This window comes from Muntiacus reevesi, chromosome 9 (assembly GCF_963930625.1).
Source record: "Muntiacus reevesi chromosome 9, mMunRee1.1, whole genome shotgun sequence".
NCBI lineage: Eukaryota > Metazoa > Chordata > Mammalia > Artiodactyla > Cervidae > Muntiacus > Muntiacus reevesi.
Window position 1 is genome coordinate 57,101,815 of NC_089257.1, and position 22,106 is coordinate 57,123,920.

The 22,106-nt window shown below is 48.9% G+C and overlaps 1 protein-coding gene across 1 annotated transcript in view; it reads left to right on the forward strand.

Moving 5' to 3' along the window:
- OTOG (otogelin) overlaps positions 1-22,106 on the forward strand; it is an 84,213-nt gene that overhangs the window by 19,877 nt on the left and 42,230 nt on the right. The window contains exons 19-30 of the mRNA XM_065945204.1: positions 458-670; positions 1,273-1,465; positions 2,793-2,867; positions 3,107-3,150; positions 4,676-4,829; positions 12,772-12,879; positions 14,588-14,726; positions 16,402-16,536; positions 16,830-16,976; positions 17,273-17,392; positions 19,186-19,302; positions 19,997-20,153. Of these exons, the coding sequence (XP_065801276.1) occupies positions 458-670; positions 1,273-1,465; positions 2,793-2,867; positions 3,107-3,150; positions 4,676-4,829; positions 12,772-12,879; positions 14,588-14,726; positions 16,402-16,536; positions 16,830-16,976; positions 17,273-17,392; positions 19,186-19,302; positions 19,997-20,153 (1,602 nt within the window). The remainder of the gene's footprint in view (positions 1-457; positions 671-1,272; positions 1,466-2,792; positions 2,868-3,106; positions 3,151-4,675; positions 4,830-12,771; positions 12,880-14,587; positions 14,727-16,401; positions 16,537-16,829; positions 16,977-17,272; positions 17,393-19,185; positions 19,303-19,996; positions 20,154-22,106) is intronic.

Here is a 22,106-nt window from a genome sequence, read left to right on the forward strand (position 1 = left end):
AGTTTTACTCTAACATCATCTTTCCACTGAGGCCTTCCGAACCACTGGGTTTAAAATCACAATTCCCCTCCTGCCCCCACCTTGGAATCCCCATTCTCCTTCCCAGCTTTCTCTCCTTAGATTCTTCACCTTGAATTTACTGTTTAAGTTGTTTAGGGATGGTCTCCCCAACCCAGAATGTCTGCTACATGAGAGCAGGGACTTTTGCCTGTTTCCTGTTTTGTTCACTCCTGTGACTCCTTCCACATATGGATTCATGCCTGACATGAGGAGTGCATTGTGTGAGTGCCTGCATGTGCTCACGCACACATATACCGCATGTATATACACATACACACATGCACACACACTCCTGTGTACAGTCCCCGCAGCTGTGGGGAGGGAGGGAGGGAGAAGCTGGGGCCCGGAGCACCGGGCAAATCAGACCCCTGACCCCCGCCCATTCGTCCATCTCCAGCCCCCTTTGCCCTGCAGGCCTGCAGCGTGCTCACGGGGGAGCTGTTTGCGCCCTGCTCCGCGTACCTGAGCCCCGTGCCCTACTTCGAGCAGTGCCGCCGAGATGCCTGCCGTTGCGGGCAGGCCTGCCTGTGTGCCACACTGGCCCACTACGCCCACCTGTGCCGGCGCCACGGGCTGCCCGTTGACTTCCGTGCCCGCCTGCCAGGCTGCGGTGAGCGCCCCACGCCTGTGTGGCCCTGGGAGGGCGCTGGAGGAGCCGGAGCTCCAGATCTGAGTGTCCACCTGCCCCTGCCCCCCTACTGGCTGTGGCAGACCCCAGGGAGTGGACTGGTGGCCAGGTGAAGAGGGGGCAGCCCCAAGTCAAGGCCCTGAGAGGCTGCTGGAGGGAGCACAGTTGATCTTCGCAACCCATGGAAGTGAGAGAGGCAGAGTGTGTGTGTGTATTTACACACCTGCATGTGTGTGTCTATGTGTGAGTGATGGGGTGAGTGCAGGACTATCAGGGGACCACCTCCACTCCCCCCACAAAATCACTACCTAAGAGGAATGCCCTGCCGAGAGACGGAAATGCCGATGGTAGTGTCCAGGCTGACCTCGGGAGATGGGATCTACCTCTGTGGCTCTACCACGCTGGGGGAGTGGGAGGCAGAAACTGGGTTCAAATCCCAGCTGTGACCTTGACCTGCTGTGTTGACCTTGGGCAAATGTCTTAACTCCTCTGGCTTTCCGTTCTCTTCTTTATGATGGTGACCCCACTCCACAAACTTGTGGGTGTGCGAGGGAGGCCACGCACGGTCACACTTCTCACTACAGCGCTGTCCTGTGAGGCCACCAAGGAGTACAGCCCGTGTGTGGCTCCGTGTGGGCAGACCTGCCAGGACCTGGCCGGCCCTGAGGCCTGTGGGGTTGCTGGTGGCAGTGACCTCAACGGGGACGAGTGTGTGGAGGGCTGTGCCTGCCCACCAGACACCTATCTGGACACCCAGGCTGACCTCTGTGTCCCCAGGTGAGGAGGCTGGCTTGAGCTCTGTCAGGGGGTAGTGAAGCTGGGGTCTCCAGAGCATATGATACTGGGTGCCCGCCTGGGCCTCTCCTGTGCCTACTTCATCTCACAGTGGCAGGGCAGGCCTTGGAGGATAAGCTGGGCTTCTTGGACGCCTTCCCCACTTCCTGCCCAGGCCTCTCTCCCCATCTCTGGCTCTTGGGTCCAGTCTGACTTTGCCACAAGACAGGACAACCCCACAGAGCTGAGAGGGTCTCTGCCCTCATCTCCCCCTTCTTTCCACACATCTTGATTGATCTGGTATGTTCCAGACATTTCTAGACAATTCAGCAACAAGCAGATTCACCCCCAACATCCTGCCCTCAAAAGAGCTCACATTCTAGGTAGTGAGACAGATAAAATAAGCAAATAAACAGAAACTCAACGGATCTGGTGGTAACAAGAGCTACAACGCCAAATACGGCCGAGTGAGGCCAGGGAGTCCTGGGGAGGGAGGGGTTGCTCTTATGTCATATGAGGTGAGCATGGGAGGAAGGCCTTTCTAAGGAGTGGCATGTGAGTGGAGATTTGAGGAAGGAGTGCTTCCGGCGAAGGGGACTCGGGGAGCATCCTGAGACCTGCTGTGGGCGTTCTCCGTGCGGCTGGAGGGCAGAGTGGAAGGGGCAGGTGGGAGGTGGTGACCCCACAAGATCTCAGGGTTGACTGGCAAGACCCCTGGTCCCCTCCAGGCCTGTTTTGTTTTTTTTTTTAATTGTAAAATGGTATCACATTCAACTGAATGTGGGGGACATCAACATGAATGATGGGGGACATATTTGATTCGCTCAGAGCCCTTTTGAGCTGGAGTCCTCGCTTGAGATCCAGATGTGTGCCATGCCCCCACCCCTTGAGGTTGAGTGTTGTGAGCGAGGGGAGCCTGTGAGGGTTATGTGGGATGGAGGAGGAGTTAGGGAGGGAGAAGATGGAGAGGAACACTGGGGTTGGATGAGTTCAGACAACCCGTCCAGCCCTCAGCTGCTCTGCTCCAAGGCCTGCACTTGGCGGTAACCAGCTGTTTGAGGTATGGGAGGAGGAAACACGGTCTTTGCCCTCAAATGACCTACAAAGAGGAACGTGTGAAGAGGGTCGTGTAAGGATCCCCACTTTACAGGTGCCCTGTAAGGAAGAGAAAGGGGGGCCTAGCCTGGTGTTCAAAATATTTTAACCACCCATGCGGTATAGGCATTGAGCTACCAGAACAGATGCTGGGGGTGAACGCCCCTGGCTGACTGCAGGGCGGGCTCCCTGACCCTGGAGTCGGCTCACCTTTCTCCGCTCCCGGCTTTTATAGGAACCAGTGCTCCTGCCACTTCCAAGGAATGGATTATCCCCCTGGAGACAGCGACGTCCCGACTCTGGGCCACTGGTGAGCTTTCTAGACAGCGGCGTTATTATTCCTGTCTTTAAATGGAAGTTGCTGACTAAGGAAAATGCAGCTGTGTGGAACTTTCCTTGAAGCGACACCCTCCCTCTCTGCGCAAGGAGCCGGAGACAGCAGTGGGATGTCTGTTCGAACCCCACAATGACCTGAGTGCGGTGACTCGGGGTCTCTGGGCCCTGCAGTGACTGGTGGGCTGATCCCAGTGCCTCTCTCTCTCTCTGCAGCCGCTGCAAAGATGGAGTCATGAGCTGTGATAGCGGAGCCCCGGGTAAGGGGGATTGGGAGGGGCTCCATCATGGTGGTGGGATGGGGGAGAGAGGAAGGTTGGGAGCTAGAGGACAGGCCAGGGCGAGGAGGGCCCACCCCAGGTCTCATGCCAGACCAAGCCTTCTGTAGTCTTTGTCCTCTCGGGAGAGGCTGCAGCTTAGAGCGTGGCGTCATGAGATCCTGTCCCAGCCTCAGCTCCACTCTAGAGGCTGTCCCTCCTGCTTCTCAAGGAGATGCCGAGATTCTGTCTCCCTCAGCGGTGACCAGCTGGGATATCTGGGCAGTCCTGACCTCCCCTGGCTCCTGGATTTCCTCCATCTGAACCATTGCATGTCAGCTGAGGCTGACTCTGTATCCAGCCTGTGCGGGATGTGGGGTCACAGCAGTGGGGAGGATAGGCTGGGTCTTTGAGACCCTTACATGCAGTGGAAGTGGGGGGCGGGTTGCTGGATGACACAGTGGTGGGTCGGCCGGGGAGTGTCTCGGAGGTGCTAGGGCAAGGAGCTGGAACCCTCAGAGAGGGCCTCGGAGAGCAGAGGATGCCACGAAGTATGGGGACCGGCACAGAGAGGATCGGAGAGAAATCACATGGCAGGTGGCGAAGAGCAGGGCCCCCAGACCCGGAGAGCCCTGGCTTCACATCCTGCCCAGCCCTCACCTGTGCAGCCCCGAGGAACTCACCTCACCACCCTGAGCCTTCGCTTCCTCTCTTGTTGTATAACCCGGATGCCTGCGTTCTTCCCACGTTTCCTGTATATCCCTCAAAGAGTGCTTCTTTTTGTAGTTCCTGTCCTCAGATTTCTTCTCTTTGGGACTTTTATTTCATCTCCCATGCCTATCCCTTTCTCTCTGTTCCATCCCAGGGTTGGCATAGAACTCAGCCCCATTTTATTGATTTCCCTAAGAAAGATCACTCGCCTGGTATAAGTGTACAAGGTTGACTTGACTGAAGGCTCTGGGGGAGAGAGTGGGTTTATGTCACAGAAATACAGGTGAACGGGAAGTTGACTTTCCTGTTGTTAAACGTTCCCGGCCACTTTGTCACACTGCGTGGCTGTCCTCTTCCTGGCTCTGCTTCTGGTCCCTCCGGGATGCTGCTTCTTTCTTTATCGTGTCTTTTGAAAGCAGAAGTGGCTTCTCTCCATCATATGGGAAAGTGGGGGATAGTGATACCTCGCAGAGTTGTGGCAGGATAAATAAGAAAATGCAGGTGAAGGGCCTGGAGCAGTACCTGGTGAAATGACATGTCCGGTAACTAGTACCGGTGGAGGCTGTCCTTTGTGGCACAGCACACATCCCTCCAGCCCACTGTCATTTGCACCTGGGAACCGGAGGGATGACTCAGGGGCAGCCAGGGCGGCAGAAAGCCTCAGAGCCCCGTCTCTGCCTACATCCCCCAGATGCTAGTCCCCAGGCCTCCCTGCCCGCCCCACCCCTGCCTCCCAGGAACCCACCCCAGGCCCAGGTGTTGCAAGCATCCTTCTGAGGGTCCAGGCTCTGGCCAGCACCACCCTCCTCTCTTCCAGCTGCCGCCTGCCCAGCGGGCCAGGTCTTTGTGAACTGCAGCGACCTGCATGCCGACCCTGAGCTGAACAGAGAGAGGACGTGTGAGCAGCAGCTGCTGAACCTGAGTGTGCCAGCTCGTGGGCCCTGCCTCTCAGGATGCGCCTGTCCCCAGGGGTATGTCTCCGTGTTGCCCTGGGTTCCTATACCTGAAAGGCTGGCAGAACCATGGACCACCAGGCGGAGCGAGGGACAGGGAAAACTTCACAGTCTTACAGGGAGGCGCCAGCCCAGGGCTGGCCAGTTCAGTTCAGTTGCTCAGTTGTGTCCCACTCTTTGTGACCCCATGGACTGCAGCACGCCAGGCCTCCCTGTCCATCACCAACTCCCGGAGTTTACCCAAACTCATGTCCATTGAGTCAGTGATGCCATCCAACCATCTCATCCTCTGTTGTCCCCTTCTCCTCCCGCCTTCAATCCCTCCCAGCATCAGGGTCTTTTCAAATGAGTAAACTCTTCGCATCAGGTGGCCAAAGTATTGGAGTTTCAGCTTCAACATCAGTCCTTCCAATGAACACTCAGGACTGATTTCCTTTAGGATGGACTGGTTGGATCTCCTTGCAGTCCAAGGGGCTCTCAAGAGTTTTCTCCAACACCACAGTTCAAAAGCATCAATTCTGCGCTCAGTTTTCTTTATAGTCCAACACTCACATCCATACACGACTACTGGAAAAACCATAGCTTTGACTAGACAGACCTTTGTTGGCGAAGTAATGTCTCTGCTTTTTAATATGCTGTCTAGGACTGGCCAGGGACAGCGAGCGTCATAACCAGCGAGGAATTTGAGAAAGAACAGGAGGGTGGGGAGCCAAGCCGGAGTGGTGTCTACCTCCTTCTGCTTTTCACCAATGTGTGGCCTTAGACAAGGAAGGGGCCTCGCTCCTCTGAGGCTCAGCTTTTCATCTGTAAAACGGGAATAATAATAATACCTGCTACCTCAAGAGATGGTTGTGAGAATTAAATGAGGTGCTGAAAGGGATGCACTGAGTAGGTGTGAGCCTGCCCTAGAGGTCTCATGGGCTGAAGACCATGAGAGAGTAAATCCATGTTTAGCTCTCAGCCTTCATCCCTGCAAAGTTCTGACCAGGTTGAGGCCTTAGGCCTCACCCAGTAGAAGTGGTCCCCCTCCGGGGTGTCCGAGATGCTGCCATCACAGCTGTGTGATCTGCGTGCGCTGACTTTTATGGGTTGCCTCATGGGTGTTCTGCTTGCTGAGGTGACTGCAAAGGTCCAGTGCCTCACTCTGCCCACTCCTGATGCTGGTCTTACTTCAGGTCTAGGCTGAAAAGACAGCTGGGTGCCTCATCTCATAACTTGGCAGCATGGGTCTGCATCCTTCCACCTGTACAGAGCTCAGTGCTCATGTTGGAGTCCCAGGCCAGGCCCGGCAGCCAGAGAAAGTGAGAAGAGGATTAGAGCTTCTAGGGTTCAGAGGGGAGGGAACAGTCAGTTGGAGTTTTTCTCTTTATAAAACACTTTGGTATAATGATGTCTTTCAATCTCAGAGCATCCTTCGGAGAAAGAAAGAGGAGGATCATTATTCCAATCTTGCAGATGAGGAAATTGAGGCCAAGCGTTGGATGGAGCGAAGTGGTCTGCCCAAAGATCCATGACCCAAATCCAACTCTGCTTAGTCCAAACTCTACCCTTTGGTTAGAGCATGCTGGCTCTGGGAGGCCTGGGGTCTAGTCCCCTTCACAGAGGTCATGATATGAGTCATGAGCCTGCCCTTTACCAGACAAGGACATCCACAAGGGACCCCTGTGAAGTCTGGAGAACTCACATAGGATCCTAGACCTGAGACTGAGCATTTCTAGTAATAACAAGCTCCCACAAGGTGCCAATGTTGCAGGTCTGGGGACCATACATTGAGAAGCAAGCTTCTAAAGCAATGCCTGATATTAGGGATTAGTTTAACTCAAAAGATCCTGAAGGGTTGAGCTCCCTTTCCAATCCCCAGGCTTCAAAGGATAGGCTAGGATACGAAGATTTCCAAGGGCTGGGTGACCTTTGACAAGTGACATGACCACTTGGGCGACAGTCTTCTTGCCTGTGAGGCCCTGCTGCTGTTTGCAGGACTGGTCTGAGCGGACAGTACCTGAATCCTCTTCCTCTGCTCCAAGCCTCTCAAAGTTCAATCCATGCCCTGGTGCTGTGCCAAGAGCATCCACAGTCCAGAGGGCTTAGTGTTTGTCACTAGCTACGTGGTCTTGGACAAGTCACTTAATGTTTACGAGCCTGAGTTTGCTCATTCTGTGAATTGAGGGCAGTAACACCCACCGTGCAGGACTCTAATGAGATTTGATGAAGACAATGGCTTCATTGTCTTCTGTGAGGGGCTGGGCACACTCAGTTCTCCAGAGAACCTTGTCCTCTTCCGCTTATTAGTGTTGAACCCCTTTCAGCTCCTGGGGTCTTTGCTGTAATGACTCATGCTCTGCATTAAATGCCCTCTGAGGAGTTTCCACACTCCACAGGGGCTTGTCAAAGGGAAATTGTTACAGTCTCAACTGTAGAGGAAGGACAGGCATCTTGGAACATTCTCCTGGGAGCTGGGATAGTGCTCCCGATGATAAGTAACAACCCCTGCCTGGGGGCCTCTGGGGCCCTGGTCCCCCTGCCGCCCTCCTTAGAGTTTCCTAGAGTCTCTGGGTGTGTGTATTGCTCCTGGGCCACAGCAGGCATCTGGCACTGTCTGCGCTGCTCCCAGTTCTTTTGCATCTTGGTGCTGAGCCAAGGGCTCTGGGGTCACAAGGCAATGTAGCACAGTGGTTAGGAGCATGGTCTCTGGAGTCAGGCTTGTGTCCTGATTCCACCTCTTACTGGGCAGGTCAATTAACTTCTCTGAGGCTCAGTTTCCTCATCTGGAAAATGGCACAGAGTAAGCACTCTCTGTGAGTGATAGCTTCATCTTCCTTCACTTGGATCCTATGCATTTGCAAATGCCCCCTGAGGCGGACCAGAAATGAGAGAATCCCTTAGCAGTTAAGGAGAAAGAACTCCACAAATTGAGGACACCTTGAAGATGGCCCGGAGCGCCTCTCTGCGTGTCCCTGTCTGTGGTGGGCACACAGAAGGTGCTAAGGATACACACAGGTCTGCAAAAGGCCAGGAGGGAGTGGTGGATGGTGGGTGGCAAGGAAGGGCCTGGGGGTGAAGATGGAAGGTGATGAGCCAGCTGATCACTGATGTCTGATGCGATTATGGGGAAAGGAAGGACAAGAAATCAATATTTATCATCTATGAAGTGCTAGGCAGTGTGCCCAGGTCTATAATTAAATTCTCTTAATGACCTTCGGAAGAAGGTGTCATTATCCCCGTTTTACCTATGAAAAAAACAGAGACAGAAAGGTTAAGTGGCCTCAGGTGAAACATTGTGGATTAAGCACATGCTTTTTTATTTTGTCCTCTCACAACCACAGTGAAATGTTGGTAATGGAGTAAAAAAAATGTGTAAATCACTAGGGACAAAGGGAACGAGAATGGGGTGACAGTGGCATGAGATAGGCAAATAGTTTTTGAAGAAGGAACAAGGGTGGCTGTGTAGAAACTGATCCCACAGAGCAGAGGTTGATGGACTGATGCTTGTAGAGGGGAGGGCCAAGGAGAAACAGGCTACATGGTGTTGACAGCTTCAGGAACAGGACGCTCCAGGCGTCTCAGAAGAGGCAGTGGTGGGAACAAGACAATAGGATAAGTGGCAAGTCTGTGTAAGGAGCAGTTAAATGTCCAGATTCCCTTACCCCATTTAGCAGGAGAAAGACAGTAAGAGCTTCTAAAAGCGTCAAATCCGAGACTGTGATCTTGGGGACAGAGGCAGGGATGAGATGCAGAATGACGATAGGGAGATGAGTGAAAGCTAACTGTGGCCCAGCCCTCTTCCCCAGCTTGGTTCCTGGGATGGTGGCATCAGAGTTTTTGCCCTCCCAGGTCAGAAATGGAAGAGGATTGTAATCCTGAAAATTGGTTGGACCAAAACAAAAACAAACAAAAAACCCCAGAAACTGACATTTTGGGGCATCCTCAACAAAATGGTAGCCCCCCCTCTTAAATATGGAGCTTCCAATCAATTTTTCATGTCTCAGTCTTTTTTCTTTTCAATTTTTAAAAGTGAGGCATAATTATGTGCAGTAAAACACACAGATCATAAGTATACAGTTTGCTGTGCATGTGTGCTCAATCGCTTAGTCATGTCTGACTCTTTGTGACCCTGTGGACTGAAGCCCTCCAGGCTCCTCCATCCATAGGATTCTCTAGGCAAGAATACTGGAGTGGGTTGTGATTTCCTTCTCCAGGGGATCTTCCCAACCCAGGAGTCTAATGCCACTGCATCTCTTGTGTCTCCTTGCGTTGGCAGGCAGGTTCTTTACCACCAGTGCCTTCAGGAAGCTGCATGCAGTTTGCTGAGCTTTGACAAATTTATACCCTCTCGTAACCCACACCTCCATCAAGATATAGAACACTTCTTCCCCCTCAAAAAATTTCTTGTGCCCTGTGTCTTTTCCCAGTTGGTATCTCCCCATATCCCTTTACCAAAGTTCTTTATTTTTGGCATAAATAGGCTCTACCTGTTCTAGAACTTCGTGAAAATAGAGTCGTCCAGTATCTACCCTTTGATGTCTGACTTCTCCTTAGCATATGTTTTTGACTGATCCACATTGTTGCATTTCCCAGTCATTTGCTTCTTTTTATTGCTCAGTAGTATTTCACTGTATGAACATATTATAATTAAATTATCCACTCAAATGTTGATGCATATTTAGGTTATTTGCAGTTTGGGCTATTTTAAATAAGGCTGCTTTCTCTCGGAAGAGCACTTCAGTGTGGAATTGAGTGCTAGGGTAAATGTACATTTCATTAAGTAACAATTGCCAAACTATTTTCTATAGCATTTGTACAATTTCACGCTCGCATTGTGTGAGAGTTCTGGGTGCTCCTTATCCTCACGAACACTTGATGTTTTCAGTCTTTCTCAATTTTGTTATTTTAGTGAGAACATAGTCAAATAACATCATGGTTTTAATTTGTATTTCCCTAGTGACTAGTGATGAGTACTTTTTCATGTGTTGTTTGGTCATTTGCATATCTTCATTTGTAAAGTGTCCATTTAAGTCTTTTGCTCACTTTTTATTTTAGCTGATTTTTAAAAATTTGAGTTGCAGAAGTTCTTTATATATTCTGGATGCAAGTCCTTTGTCGGATATATGTATAGCAAATATTTTCTCCTAGTCTGTGGTTTGCCTGTTCATTTATTTAAAATGTCTTAATATGTCCAAACACTTGTGATGAGCAGAAGTTTAAAATTTAGGTGATACTTACCTTGGCACTTTTCCCCTTATGATGCTGTGTGCTAAGACATCTTGTCACAATTCCAAAGATATTCTTCTATATACCCTCTAGGAGCTTTATAAATTTTGCTTTTACATTTGGGTCTATAGTCTATCTAAAGTTATTGTATTTTGGTATCTGCTATAAAATGGAGTCACTTCATTTTTTTTTCTGATGGATATCCAGTGGTTCTAGCCCCATTTAAAAAAGACTTTCCCTGTTGAATTGTTTTGGCACCTTAAAAAAAAAAATCAATTGACTGTATAAATGTGGGTCTATTTCAGGACTCTTTCTTCTGTTTCATTGATCTATTTGTCTATCCTTAGGCCAATATCACTCTGTCTTGATTTCTGAAGGTTTATAGTAAGTCCTGAAATCAGAAGTTGATAGTGCCCTGACTTTGTTCCTTTTCGAAGTTTTTTGGACACTGCTAGGTTTTTTATTTTCCATGTAAATTTATGATAAACTTGTCAATTTCTACAAAATGGCCATTGAAATTTTGATTGGGATTGTGCTGAACCTATAGATCAGTTTGGGAGAACTGACATCTTTGTACTAGTGGGTCCTCTAATCTACAAGTAGGTCACTATTGTTCCATTTCCTGGCCTTCTTTAATTTCTCTCAGCAGTGTTTCCTAGTTTTCACCCAGAGGTTTGCACATTTGTCATTGAATTTATTTATAGATATTTGGTGTTTTGGCTGTTACCTCACTGAAGTTGTCAAATTTATATGGACATCAATGATAATTTTTTTTTTTGCCTGTTTGTTCTATCATTAATGGAGAAGAATGTTAAAATTCTTTTTTTCTCCTTCAGTTCCGTGAGTTTTTGCTTCTGTTGTTAAAGCTCTGATACTTGATGCATGCCCATTTAAGATTCTTGTGTTCTGCTGATAAACTGATTTTTGAAAATTAATTTATTTATTTTAATTGGAGGCTAATTACTTTACAATATTGCGGTGATTTTTGCCATACAGCAACATGCTGATTCTTTTTTTTTTAATTAATTTATTTATTGGCTGTGCCAGGTCTTAGTTGTGGACATGGGATCTTTGATCTTCGTTGCTGCATGTGGAGGTCTTTTTTTCTTTTTCTTTTTTTTATGTTGCAGCATATGGGATCTAGTTCCCTGGCCAGGGATCAAACCCAGGCCCCCTGCATTGGAAGTGCACAGTCTTAGCCACTGGACCGCCAGGGAAATCTCTGACTCTTATTATTATGAAATACCCCTTGTTATTAGAGTTAATGTTATTTGTCTTGAAGTATACTTTGTGTAAGGTTAATATAGCCACAGTCTCTCTTGTAACTAGTGTTTCCATGGCATCTTTCCCCATCATTTTGCTTTTCATTTATTTGTGCTATTATGTTAATATTTCAACTATATCTTTGGGAAACAGAGTACAGTTGAGTCTTGCTTTTTTAGCCAGTGTTACAGTTTTTCCCTTGTAATTAGACAGTTTATGCATTTGCCTTTAATGTAATTGGATTGAATTTAACACTACAATCTTATTTGTTATTTGTCTTTGTTTTCTTTTCTTTCTTCTTTTGAGTTAAGTAACTTTAGTCTCTTATTTTTTCTCCTTTATTTCATTTAAAAAATATATATTAGTATTTTTAATCTGTATTTTTTTAAAATTTATTATTTTTTTGGTTGCACTGCATGGTATGTGGAATCTTAGTTCCCCAGCCAGGGATCAAACCTGTGCCTCCTTCATTGGAAGTGCAGAGTCTTAACTATTGGACTGCCAGGGACGTCTCTATATCCTGATTTTTTTATTTTATTTTTTGTAGTTCTCTAAAGATTATAATATGTGTCTTTCATTTATCACCATCTATTATGAATTAATGTTTTCCCACTTTGTGTAGACTACTTGCAACAGTCTGCTTCATTTACTCCCTTCTTGTCCTTTTTATTATTATTATCATACATTTTACTTCTGTCTGTGTTAGAAATCCCACAATTAATTGACATTAAGTGAAAGTGAAAGTCACTCAGTCCTGTCTGATTCTTTGTGACCCCATGAACTATACAGTCCTTGGAATTCTCCAGGCCAGAATACTGGAGTGGTGTAGCTTTCCCTTCTCAAGGAGATCTTCCCAACCCAGGGATCAAACCCAGGTCTCCCGCATTGCAGGCGGATTCTTTACCAGCTGAGCCACGAGGGAAGCCCAATTCACGTCCAGTTGACATTAATCTTGCTCTAAATGCTCAATTATTGCTTAAAGAAATTAAGAAATAATTAAAAAAATGTTTACCACCATATTTTCCACTTTCAGAGCTCCTCATTCCTTTATGTGGATCTGAGTTTCCATCTTCCTGAAAAATTCCCTTTCACATTTCTTTCCAGTGCAATCTACTAGTTACTCCATGAGACACCTGGGTAGGAGGGTCCATGCCCATGCCCATGGTGTGTTCATTAGTGTACCGCTAGTGTCCATGGGACAGCTGGCATCCAGCCTGTCCAGGGGGATGTGGCTGGTAGAACTGAACCTTGCTTCCAGATGGATGGCAGAGACTTCTGAGCTGGGCCAAGTCTGCCTCTCATTTTCCAGTTGCTGAGGAAGCTCTGAACTTCACTGGGCAGGGGCAGGATGGTGGTAGGTACATGGTCACTCTCTTCCAAGGTAAATGCTGAGAGCCATCCCAGGGCATCCATGTAGCTACAAGATCGTCCATAGGTGGCAGAGATGGAAGGGTGCTCTCCTGACCATCTGCCTGCTATGTCCTTATAGCCTGCTCAGACATGGGGATGCATGCTTTCTGCCAGAGGAGTGTCCCTGTACTTGGAAAGGGAAGGAGTACTACCCTGGGGACCAGGTCATGTCTCCCTGCCATTCCTGGTAAGTGAGGGCCCCATCCAGGCTCTACTTTTTGTTGGGGCTGAGTGTGGATATGGGCTGCATGACTGTGAGTATGGTTTAGCATTCCCGTGTTCATATTTACCTTGTGTGTTTGTGTGCTCGGTAGGGGTTTGTGTATACATACAAATATAGGCATAGAAAGAATTTGAGGGATGTTTTTGTGACCATAAATATCAATATGAGTTTGTTCATATGTGTATTTGAATGCATGTATGTGTATTTGTGATGATGTGTTTGCGTATTTATATGGATATGTGTCAGTACATGTCCAAAGTGCATAGACTGAACATGTGAGTGTATATGCACATTCATGTGTATCAAACATGGACGTGCAGATCATGTTATTCCCATGATGAAATCCTCTGAATGCTCCCTCTCTCACTCCTAGCAAAGCTACCATTCTTACAGTGGCCTTCTAGGACCTACGGGATCAGAACCTCTGTTACCTCCCTGAGTTCCTCCTCTCCTCCCACTCTCTCTATTCTAGCCATGTTGTCGCCCGGAGTGTTCTTCAGGACCTTTGCAAAGGCTGTACCCTCTGCCCAGGACACTGTCTTTCCAAATGTCCATATACTTAATTTTCTCATACCCATTAAATATCTGCTCACCTGTCCTTCTGTCCATCTTATTTAAAATTGCAACCCACCCTACACACATTCCCAGTCCTTTTTATCTTGTTCCTTTCCCCACATAGCACTCATTGCTGATGCTACTGCTGCTGCTGCTAAGTCACTTCAGTCGTGTCCGACTCTGTGCAATACCATAGATGGCAGCCCACCAGGCTCTGCCATCCCTTGGATTCTCCAGGCAAGAACACTGGAGTGGGCTGCCATTTCCTTCTCCAGTGCATAAAAGTGTAAATTGAAAGTGAAGTCACTCATTTGTGTCCAACTCTTCACGGCCCCATGGACTGCAGCCCACCAGGCTCCTCTGCCCATGGGATTTTCCAGGCAAGAGTACTGGAGTGGGTTGCCATTGCCTTCTCCAACATAGCATTCATTACCTTCCAATTATTACCCACTCAGGGCTTCCCAGGTGGCTCAGCAGTGGAAGAATCCATCTGCAATGCAGGCGATGCAGACTCGATCCCTGGGTTGGGAAGATCCTCTGGAGGAGGAAATGGCATCCCATTCCAGCATTCTTGCCTGAAAAATTTCATGGACAGAGAAGCCTGGTGGGCTACAGTGCATGGGGCCACAAAGAGTTGGACACAACTGAATGACTGAGCACACACACACATTACCTACTCATGCTTGCTTATTATTTTTTATTATTTAGTGTGTATCTTCCTCCTTTAGAATACAAGCTTCACAAAGGCAGAAGATCTTTTGCTGTTTTGTTCACTGATGTATCTCAGACTCCTAGAATAATGCCTGGGATATGGTAGATGCTTATTACTTGTTGAATGAATGAATGGTTGAAGTGGCAAAGATAGTGTGGATATTGGAGTTGAATCGATCTTGGGTCAGTCTTGGCTCTGTTATTGATTGGTTTAACCTTCTGAACCCCAGTGCCTCTGGCATAAAATGGGGACGCCCCTCGTACCCTTTGGGCCTTTGTTGGAAGTCGATGGTGTTTGTTGACACTCAGCCCAGGGGTACACAGTGGGCACTCGATGGGCAGTGGCCCCACCGTGGATGTTCAGGGTGGGGCGGGGCACACCCTGTGAGGGGTCTGTGTGTTTCAGCGTGTGCCAGCGCGGCTCGTTCCAGTGCACCCTCCACCCCTGCGCCTCCACCTGCACAGCCTATGGTGACCGGCATTACCGCACGTTTGATGGGCTCCCGTTTGACTTCGTGGGGGCGTGCAAAGTGCATCTGGTCAAGGTGAGCGTCTGCGTACGTCTGCACAGCTGGCTCCATGGGCCTCCAGAGCAACTGATGCATAATTGGATGGTTGGGGCGGGAGGATCTAAGCCCTGGTGTTTGGCAATTCAGTACCTCAAAAAGCTGCTGAGGAGCAAGATCAGGGCTGGACAGAGCCCACCAGTTTAAATACCCCAATGCCTGTCCACTCACCATTATAACCTTGCCCTTCTTGGGTGCCAATGGTTTTTCTGGCTGTTATAGTAAAAACGAACACTTTCTGGACCCTCATTAGATGCCTGGTGGTCTGCCAAACCATTTTAAAGCATTATTTCACTTAATTCTTACAGCAACCCTAAATGACAGAGTTTATTGAGCCTGGTGTTAGAGATGGAGCAAATTGAGCTAAGGAAAGTTGGTATCTCATCCAGGTCTCACACTAGTCAGTGACAGAATTGGGTTCAAGCTGAAACCAAGAAATCTGACCGGAGAGTTGGTGTGTAAAGGAGTCATGTGTTAAAGCCACCAGCTTACCCAGAGGAAAAGAAATGGTGATGTAGGAGAGCATCTTAGAGGCAGGATCCCCTTCAGGAGAAGAGGGTACCAACAGGGCAGGTGGGCGAGGCCTTAGCCAAAGGGCCTGTCCATCTCATTAAATAATAGTAATAGTAATACCTTTTATGGGCTTCTCTTGTGGCTCAGCTGGTGAAGAATCTGCCTGCAATGTGGGAGACCTGGGTTGGAGACCTGGGTTTGATCCCTGTGTTGGGAAGATCCCCTGCAGAAGGGAAAGACTACCAACTCCAGTATTCTGGCTGGAGAATTCTATGGACTGTATGGGGTTGCAAAGAGTCAGACATGATTGAGCAACTTTCACTTTCACTTTCAATACTTTTTATGGAATAAGCCCTATCTATGGTACTGTGCTAGGGTTTTTCATATAATTTAAATGACTCCACAAGACAAAGATGATAGACCTTGTTTTATTTTATTTTTTAAATCTCAAAGGCTTTGCATGCTCTTCGCTAACATTTAAAACAATGGAGAGTCATATATTAAAAATGAATATCCCTCTTCACATCTCTTCCGTTCCTGTTGCCTGCTGAATAACAGACAGGTGTGAATCTTGCAGGAACATGAGTAGGATTCCGCAATTTACTTTCATCACGTGATAGTATACTTTGGACATTATCTCATATGATTGGTAAATTTCTCTTCTTTCTATAGAATTCCACAGAAAGGATGTGCTCTAATTTGTTTTATTATCCACCAGTATTTAAATACTTAGTGAATACTTGTGTAGATGTGTCTCTAGACACTTAAAAGTAGAATTTCTCTAAAAGTTATCCCTTTAGAATATTGTATGGTGCCTGCAGATTGCCCTCCAAAAAGGCTTACACTACCATCATCAGTGTCTGTAAGACAATGCTCCCTCCCTCACACTCCCATCAACACCAGGTGACCCTATTATATATTCATTCACTCATCAAACACTTTTTGGAGGGTCCCTACATGCATCAGGTACCCAAAACAAAACTGAGCTTCAGAGAACTGAAGTAAGTTGCCCAAAGTCACACCACTCACATGTAGCAGGAGTGGGTTGAAAACCACTTCATAGTCTGTGTCCCTCTACCCCGTGCCTCTCAGCAGAATCTCTTCTCACCCTGGTTTATTGCACTAACTTATTTCTCCCCAGAGCACATCGGATTTCAGCTTCTCTGTGATTGTAGAAAACGTAAACTGCTACAGCTCTGGCATCATCTGCAGGAAATTCATTTCCATCAACGTGGGAAACTCACTCATTATCTTCGATGACGACTCAGGAAATCCCGTAAGGCCTGGTGCAGGTGCAGGTTGTATGGACAATTTGCTGGTTGATAGGGGGCAGAAGAGGGTTAAGGACTGGCTTCCTTATCACAGCACTTTCTCTTGGAGCCATTGAGTGATCAGCCCAGATTGAGTTCCTTGGTCATGGCCAGGAACCCAGAGGTCACTGTCAGGACACGAGGGAGGCAGAGGAATTGGTGAACTCCTGGGGCTGGGCAGTGACTTGTCGCCAGGCCCAGCTGACCCAGCTACAGGGGGATGCTCTGGCCTCAAGAATGGCCATCCCTGTCCCCCTAGAGTCCGGAGAGCTTCCTGGACGAGAAGCAGGAGGTCCACACGTGGCGGGCAGGGTTTTTCACGCTGGTGCATTTCCCACGGGAGCACATCACCCTCTTGTGGGACCAGAGAACCACGGTGCACGTCCAGGCCGGGCCACAGTGGCAGGTAGTCACGTGAGCAGTGACCCTCATCGGTGCTGTGCTCCTCCTAGGGCCAAGGGGCCCATGGGTGTCCTTGCACGAGCTGTACCCTCGCCAGAGAGCCAGACGCACCGTACCTTCTGTCCTCTCTGCCCCGCCCTGCCCTGGGCCCCTTCTCTTCTGACGCTCCTATCTATCTCTGCACTCTGTGACCCCAGTAGTTGTTTCTAGGCCCATGACAGACTCCTAGGCTCATGGCGACCCCCATGCCTATGGTCCACCCTTGGGATGCCTGAAACTGATCATTCTGTCTTCTTTCAGGGCCAGCTGGCAGGACTCTGTGGGAACTTTGACTTAAAGACCGTCAATGAGATGAGGACCCCAGAGAACTTAGAGTTAACTAACCCCCAGGAGTTTGGTGGCAGTTGGGCTGCAGTCGAGGTAAAGCCTCTCCAAGCTGGCTCACTCCCCTCACCCAGATGGACCCTAGTCAGCGCTGAGAGAACCTGGCCACAGGTCAGGGGAGAAGGACGTTGGCAAGGCTGCTCCTGCAGCCCATCAGCCTCTGACCCGGCGTCCTCAGCCCTGTGGCCTGAGGACATGCACCATCACCCCATCTCACAAGTCAGTCCCTGGACCAAGACCTGGTGGGAGAGCTGGGGCTGGGAAGGAGACAGAGTCTGCCCTAGGAGAGCTGGCCATCTAGTAGGGAAGATGAGGCTTATTGAAGCAGGACCATTTTGCCCATCTCTGTGCCAACAGGTCTAGCACAGAGGAGAGACCAAGAGAGACCCACATGGGTTGAGGCAATCAGAGAAGACTTCCTGAAGGTGGTGGGACTAGTGTGATACTTAAAAGATAGACCATATTGGATGGCTGAATGTATCAGAGAGAAGACCTCTGAGAGGGAGGACGGTATTATCAGAGGCAGAAGTGATAGGAGATGTCTGACTGAGGCTGCCAAGCTGTGAGCTGTGAGGGGACGCAGCACTGAACTGAGAGAAGTAGACCTGGGTTCTTGTCTTAGATCATCCAGGGACTTGCTCAGTGACCTTGAATAAGCCTCAGCTTCTCTATGATCCTCTGTGAAGTGAAGGAGCTGGAAGAGGAATGGTGGATAGATTTTACCTCGTGTGACAAATCTGATCAGTCAGATGAGGCTGCCTGGGAAGCCATGTTGCGAAATACCAACACTTGTGTCAGGCTCACCTGGAAGGACTGCGATTGATTAGTTATGTCTGCCATGGATGCTGCATTAGAGAGTGGTGATGTGAGTGTTACATATTTGCCTTTCCTGGACTGGGTGATCTTCGGTTCCTGATTCTCTGTTGGAGAGTAGATGGAGAGAAGCCTGTATAGACAGGAGTCAGGGGAGCAGCTAGTCATGGCATGGAGCTCAGTGAAATCCTGAGGTGGGACAAATCTTTTCTCAAAGCCTCAAAAAAGTGTGCTCTTAACAGAGACACTGAATGGGTGATTAACTTTCATTACTTCCTTCCTTTTACCCACCCCCTAATGTTATTTCTCTCTCAATAATTCCTATGGGCATACTCTGGGGGGCTCAAGTGACAATGTAGGCCCAAGGGTAGAGGTTCCGCAGACATCAGGGTGGTCTGTATTCATTCACTCTAGCAGGATAACAACATAACTGCAGACTTAGCAGCATCCAGTCACACATACGGATTATCTCAGTTTCTGTGGGTCAGGAATCAGGGCTCAGACTCGGTTCTCTGCATACAGTATCACAGGCTGCAAGTCAAGGTGCCAGCCGGGGCTGGACTCTCATCTGAAGGTGCCCCTGGAGAGGGATCTCCTTTTCCGACCACTCATGTGGCTGTTGACAGCCATTCCTTGTATCTGAGAGAACTGAGAACTTTAATTTTTTTGCACACTGTTGGCCCAGGATGACCCTCAGCTCCTAGAGACCACCCACAATTCCTGCCATGTGCCGTTCACAGTCAGCAAGAGAGGGACTCCAGCCAGATGGGCTCTGCAGGCTTATGTAACATGATCATATGCAATCCCTGACACATAACCACATCCACGCGTCACCTTTCCCATCTCTTGTTGGCTTGTCAGTTTGGTCCCTCCCACATTCAAGGGCAGGGGATTATCCAAGGACATGAACACAGGAGACCAGCATCAAGAGAGCTGCTCCAGGAGTCCCTCCACCACATCAGGCAGTGGGCATGTGAGGGGTCAGGAGATCAACCATGCTGCCTTTGCCCCCTCAGTGCCCAGACACCCTTGACCCCCGAGACACTTGTGTCCTGAATCCTCTCCGAGAACCCTTTGCCAAGAAGGAATGCAGTGTCCTGCTCAGCGAGGTGTTTGAGACCTGCCACCCTGTGGTGAGTGGATGCCGGGCTCCGCTGCTCCTGAGACCCCCTGACCCACCTCCAGGGACTCCCTGGAGTCCCTTCTGCCCTCAGACCCTCTGCCATGTCTTGGTCTAGAGGGGAGACTCACCTCTGCAGTTCCCCTGCCTCTGGCCTGCTCTGATGACTCTGTCCTGTTTCCCCAGATGACCCTGGACAGGCAGACAGTCAAACAGCTTCTGTGCCCTTTTCAAGCTTATCTCCTTATGGCTCTTCCTCCCGATCAGGCCATTCTTCCGAATGGTGAACACAGATCCCTCATGCTGCGGCAGCAGCCCTCAATGGGGACGGAGGAGAGCTGGTGCTCAGCTCTGCATGGCCCCCTTGGGGGCCTCAAAGGCTGCTGTCGGGCCTGTCTTGACTGTCTCTGGCCCTGGCTGGGAGTTCACACCCCATGTCTGTTTCTCAGCCACACTCTGAAGCCCTGGATCCTATAGCTTAGGCCCAGAAAGGAGAGAGCTTAGTTCTCAAAAGCCGGGTCTGATCCCAGGCTATGGAGTTAACGTTCCCCTCTGAGCTGCCTGCCTTCTGCCCTCACCCGACACAGGCAGCACACACCATCCTTCATGCTTGTGCTGCTTCCTGGGGCTGAGTGGCATCAGCCCAAAAGCTGAAGGGCTAATATTTAAGGCCTGTCCTCTGACCCCTGACTTCTGACCTCCTCCAGGTTGACGTCACTTGGTTTTACTCGAACTGCTTGACAGACACGTGCGGGTGCAGCCGGGGCGGTGACTGTGAGTGCTTCTGTGCCAGCGTGTCCGCCTATGCCCACCAGTGCTGCCAGCATGGGGTGGCTGTCGACTGGAGGACCCCACGCCTTTGCCGTGAGTGTCCAGACCCATCATCTGAGGGGGGGAGTGGGGCCCCCTCTGTGGGCAGGCCTGTGGGGTCCCATCACTCTGGTGAGCATCTATGGAGTACTTACTATGTGCCAAGCATTAGCATGGCTTGTATGTATAATTCATCGAATTATCAAGTACCCAGGTGGCTCTAGTGGTAAAGAACCCGCCTGCCAATGCAGGAGACATAAGAGATGCAAGTTTGATCTCTGGGCCCAGAAGATCTCCTGGAGAAGGAAATGGCTACTCACTCCAGTATCCTTGCCTGGAGAATCCCATGGACAGAGGAGCCTGGTGGGCTACAGTCCAAAGAGTGCTAAAGAGTCAGGCACGACTGAAACAACTTAGCACGCATGTCCCCTGTGAAGTAGGACTGTTTATTCCTGTTTTACAGTTGGAGAAATAGATTAGAGGGAGAGAGATTCAGTAACATGCTCAAGGTCACACAGGTTGGTGGAGGAGCCAGGGCTCGTCTCTAGATGCTCCTGGGTGCAGACTTCGGACTGTGCTCCTGACCACTCCACCAGATGAGTCAGGAGCTCTGGGTTCCAGACTCAGAGCTGCCATTTGCAAGCTGTGTGACCTCAAACTAGATCTCCACCTTCTCTGGGGCTCAATTTTCTTATCTGAAAATGGAAAAATAGGAACAGACCTGTCCCACCAGGTTTATTGCAGGGGTCAAAGGAGATAGTGAGCATGAAAGCCCATGTCAGCTGAGACACATAAGGCCCATCAGAGGCACCACAAGATAGTAGTGTTTTTTTGACCATTTGTGATCTACAAAATGCTTTTGGTTGCACACTCCTATCAAGTAAAAACATATGCACACACACACACATACATATATATACATAGGTACATGTACATATATATAATATTAGTAGTGTAAAGTATGCCACAAAACAGATACAAAAATAAATATTTAAAAGATGAAGTAAAATACATAGAAATTTAAATGATTTATTATTTGTTCCTGCACACCAAAGATCTTCCTGGCACAAGACACCTCACTTTGGGACACAGCACTAGCGCTAGAGCTGATGTTGCTGTCATTTTTCATGGGGACATGGGTGCTTGGCATGTCCTGAGCCCTAGGAGCTCCAGGCAGGATGACCTCAGGAAGAAGATGGAGCAGAATCCCCTTTGGTTTCCCTTTCCTCTGCCTGTTTTACCCTGAGACCCTTCCACCACATGCAGTCTTGCTTTGGGTCCTTGGGTTCTCATGCAGTCTGTTTCTCCTTCTACTTCAGGAAGGAGGTTTCCCAGGGGCTCAGTGGGTAAAGGATCCACTGGCAATGCAGGAGACACAGGCAGATGCAAGTTCAATCCCTGGGTTAGGAAGATCCCCTGGAGAAGGGCATGGCAACCCCCTCCAGTGTTCTTGCCTGGAGAATCTCATGGACAGAGGAGCCTGGTGGGCTACAGTCCATGGGGTCACAAAGTGTCAGACAGGACTGAAGCGACTGAGCGTGCACTTCTGGAAGGAGAAGGGAACATGTCTACTGAGGATCCACTGTGTGTCAGGCCCTGCGCCTTCTGTGCATTAAATCATTTAATATTCAGGACTAGGGAAATGCAAGTGAGGCCAGTGCCTGGAGCCTAAGATTTAAAGGAGTACCAAAGGACTCAGTAATCAAGATAAATCACGTTTTCAGGCAATGCTTTTTAAAAATCAAAACTAATGCAAGAAAATCTTCGATGAATGAAATACAACAATTTTAGTAATAACAGGTTCAATATTATTGATTTTTCCTTTCACCTCAGGCTCCAATATGGCTCGGCAAGGTGCTGTCACTGATTTTGTCTTGGTTTGAAAATTTTGATATGCTGTTCATCATGGATATTTTTCATTCATTCTGAAATTTTAAAAGTTGTATTAAAGTATGACATATCCTGATTACTGAGATTTTTTTTGAGGCTCCCTTAAATTTTGCACCT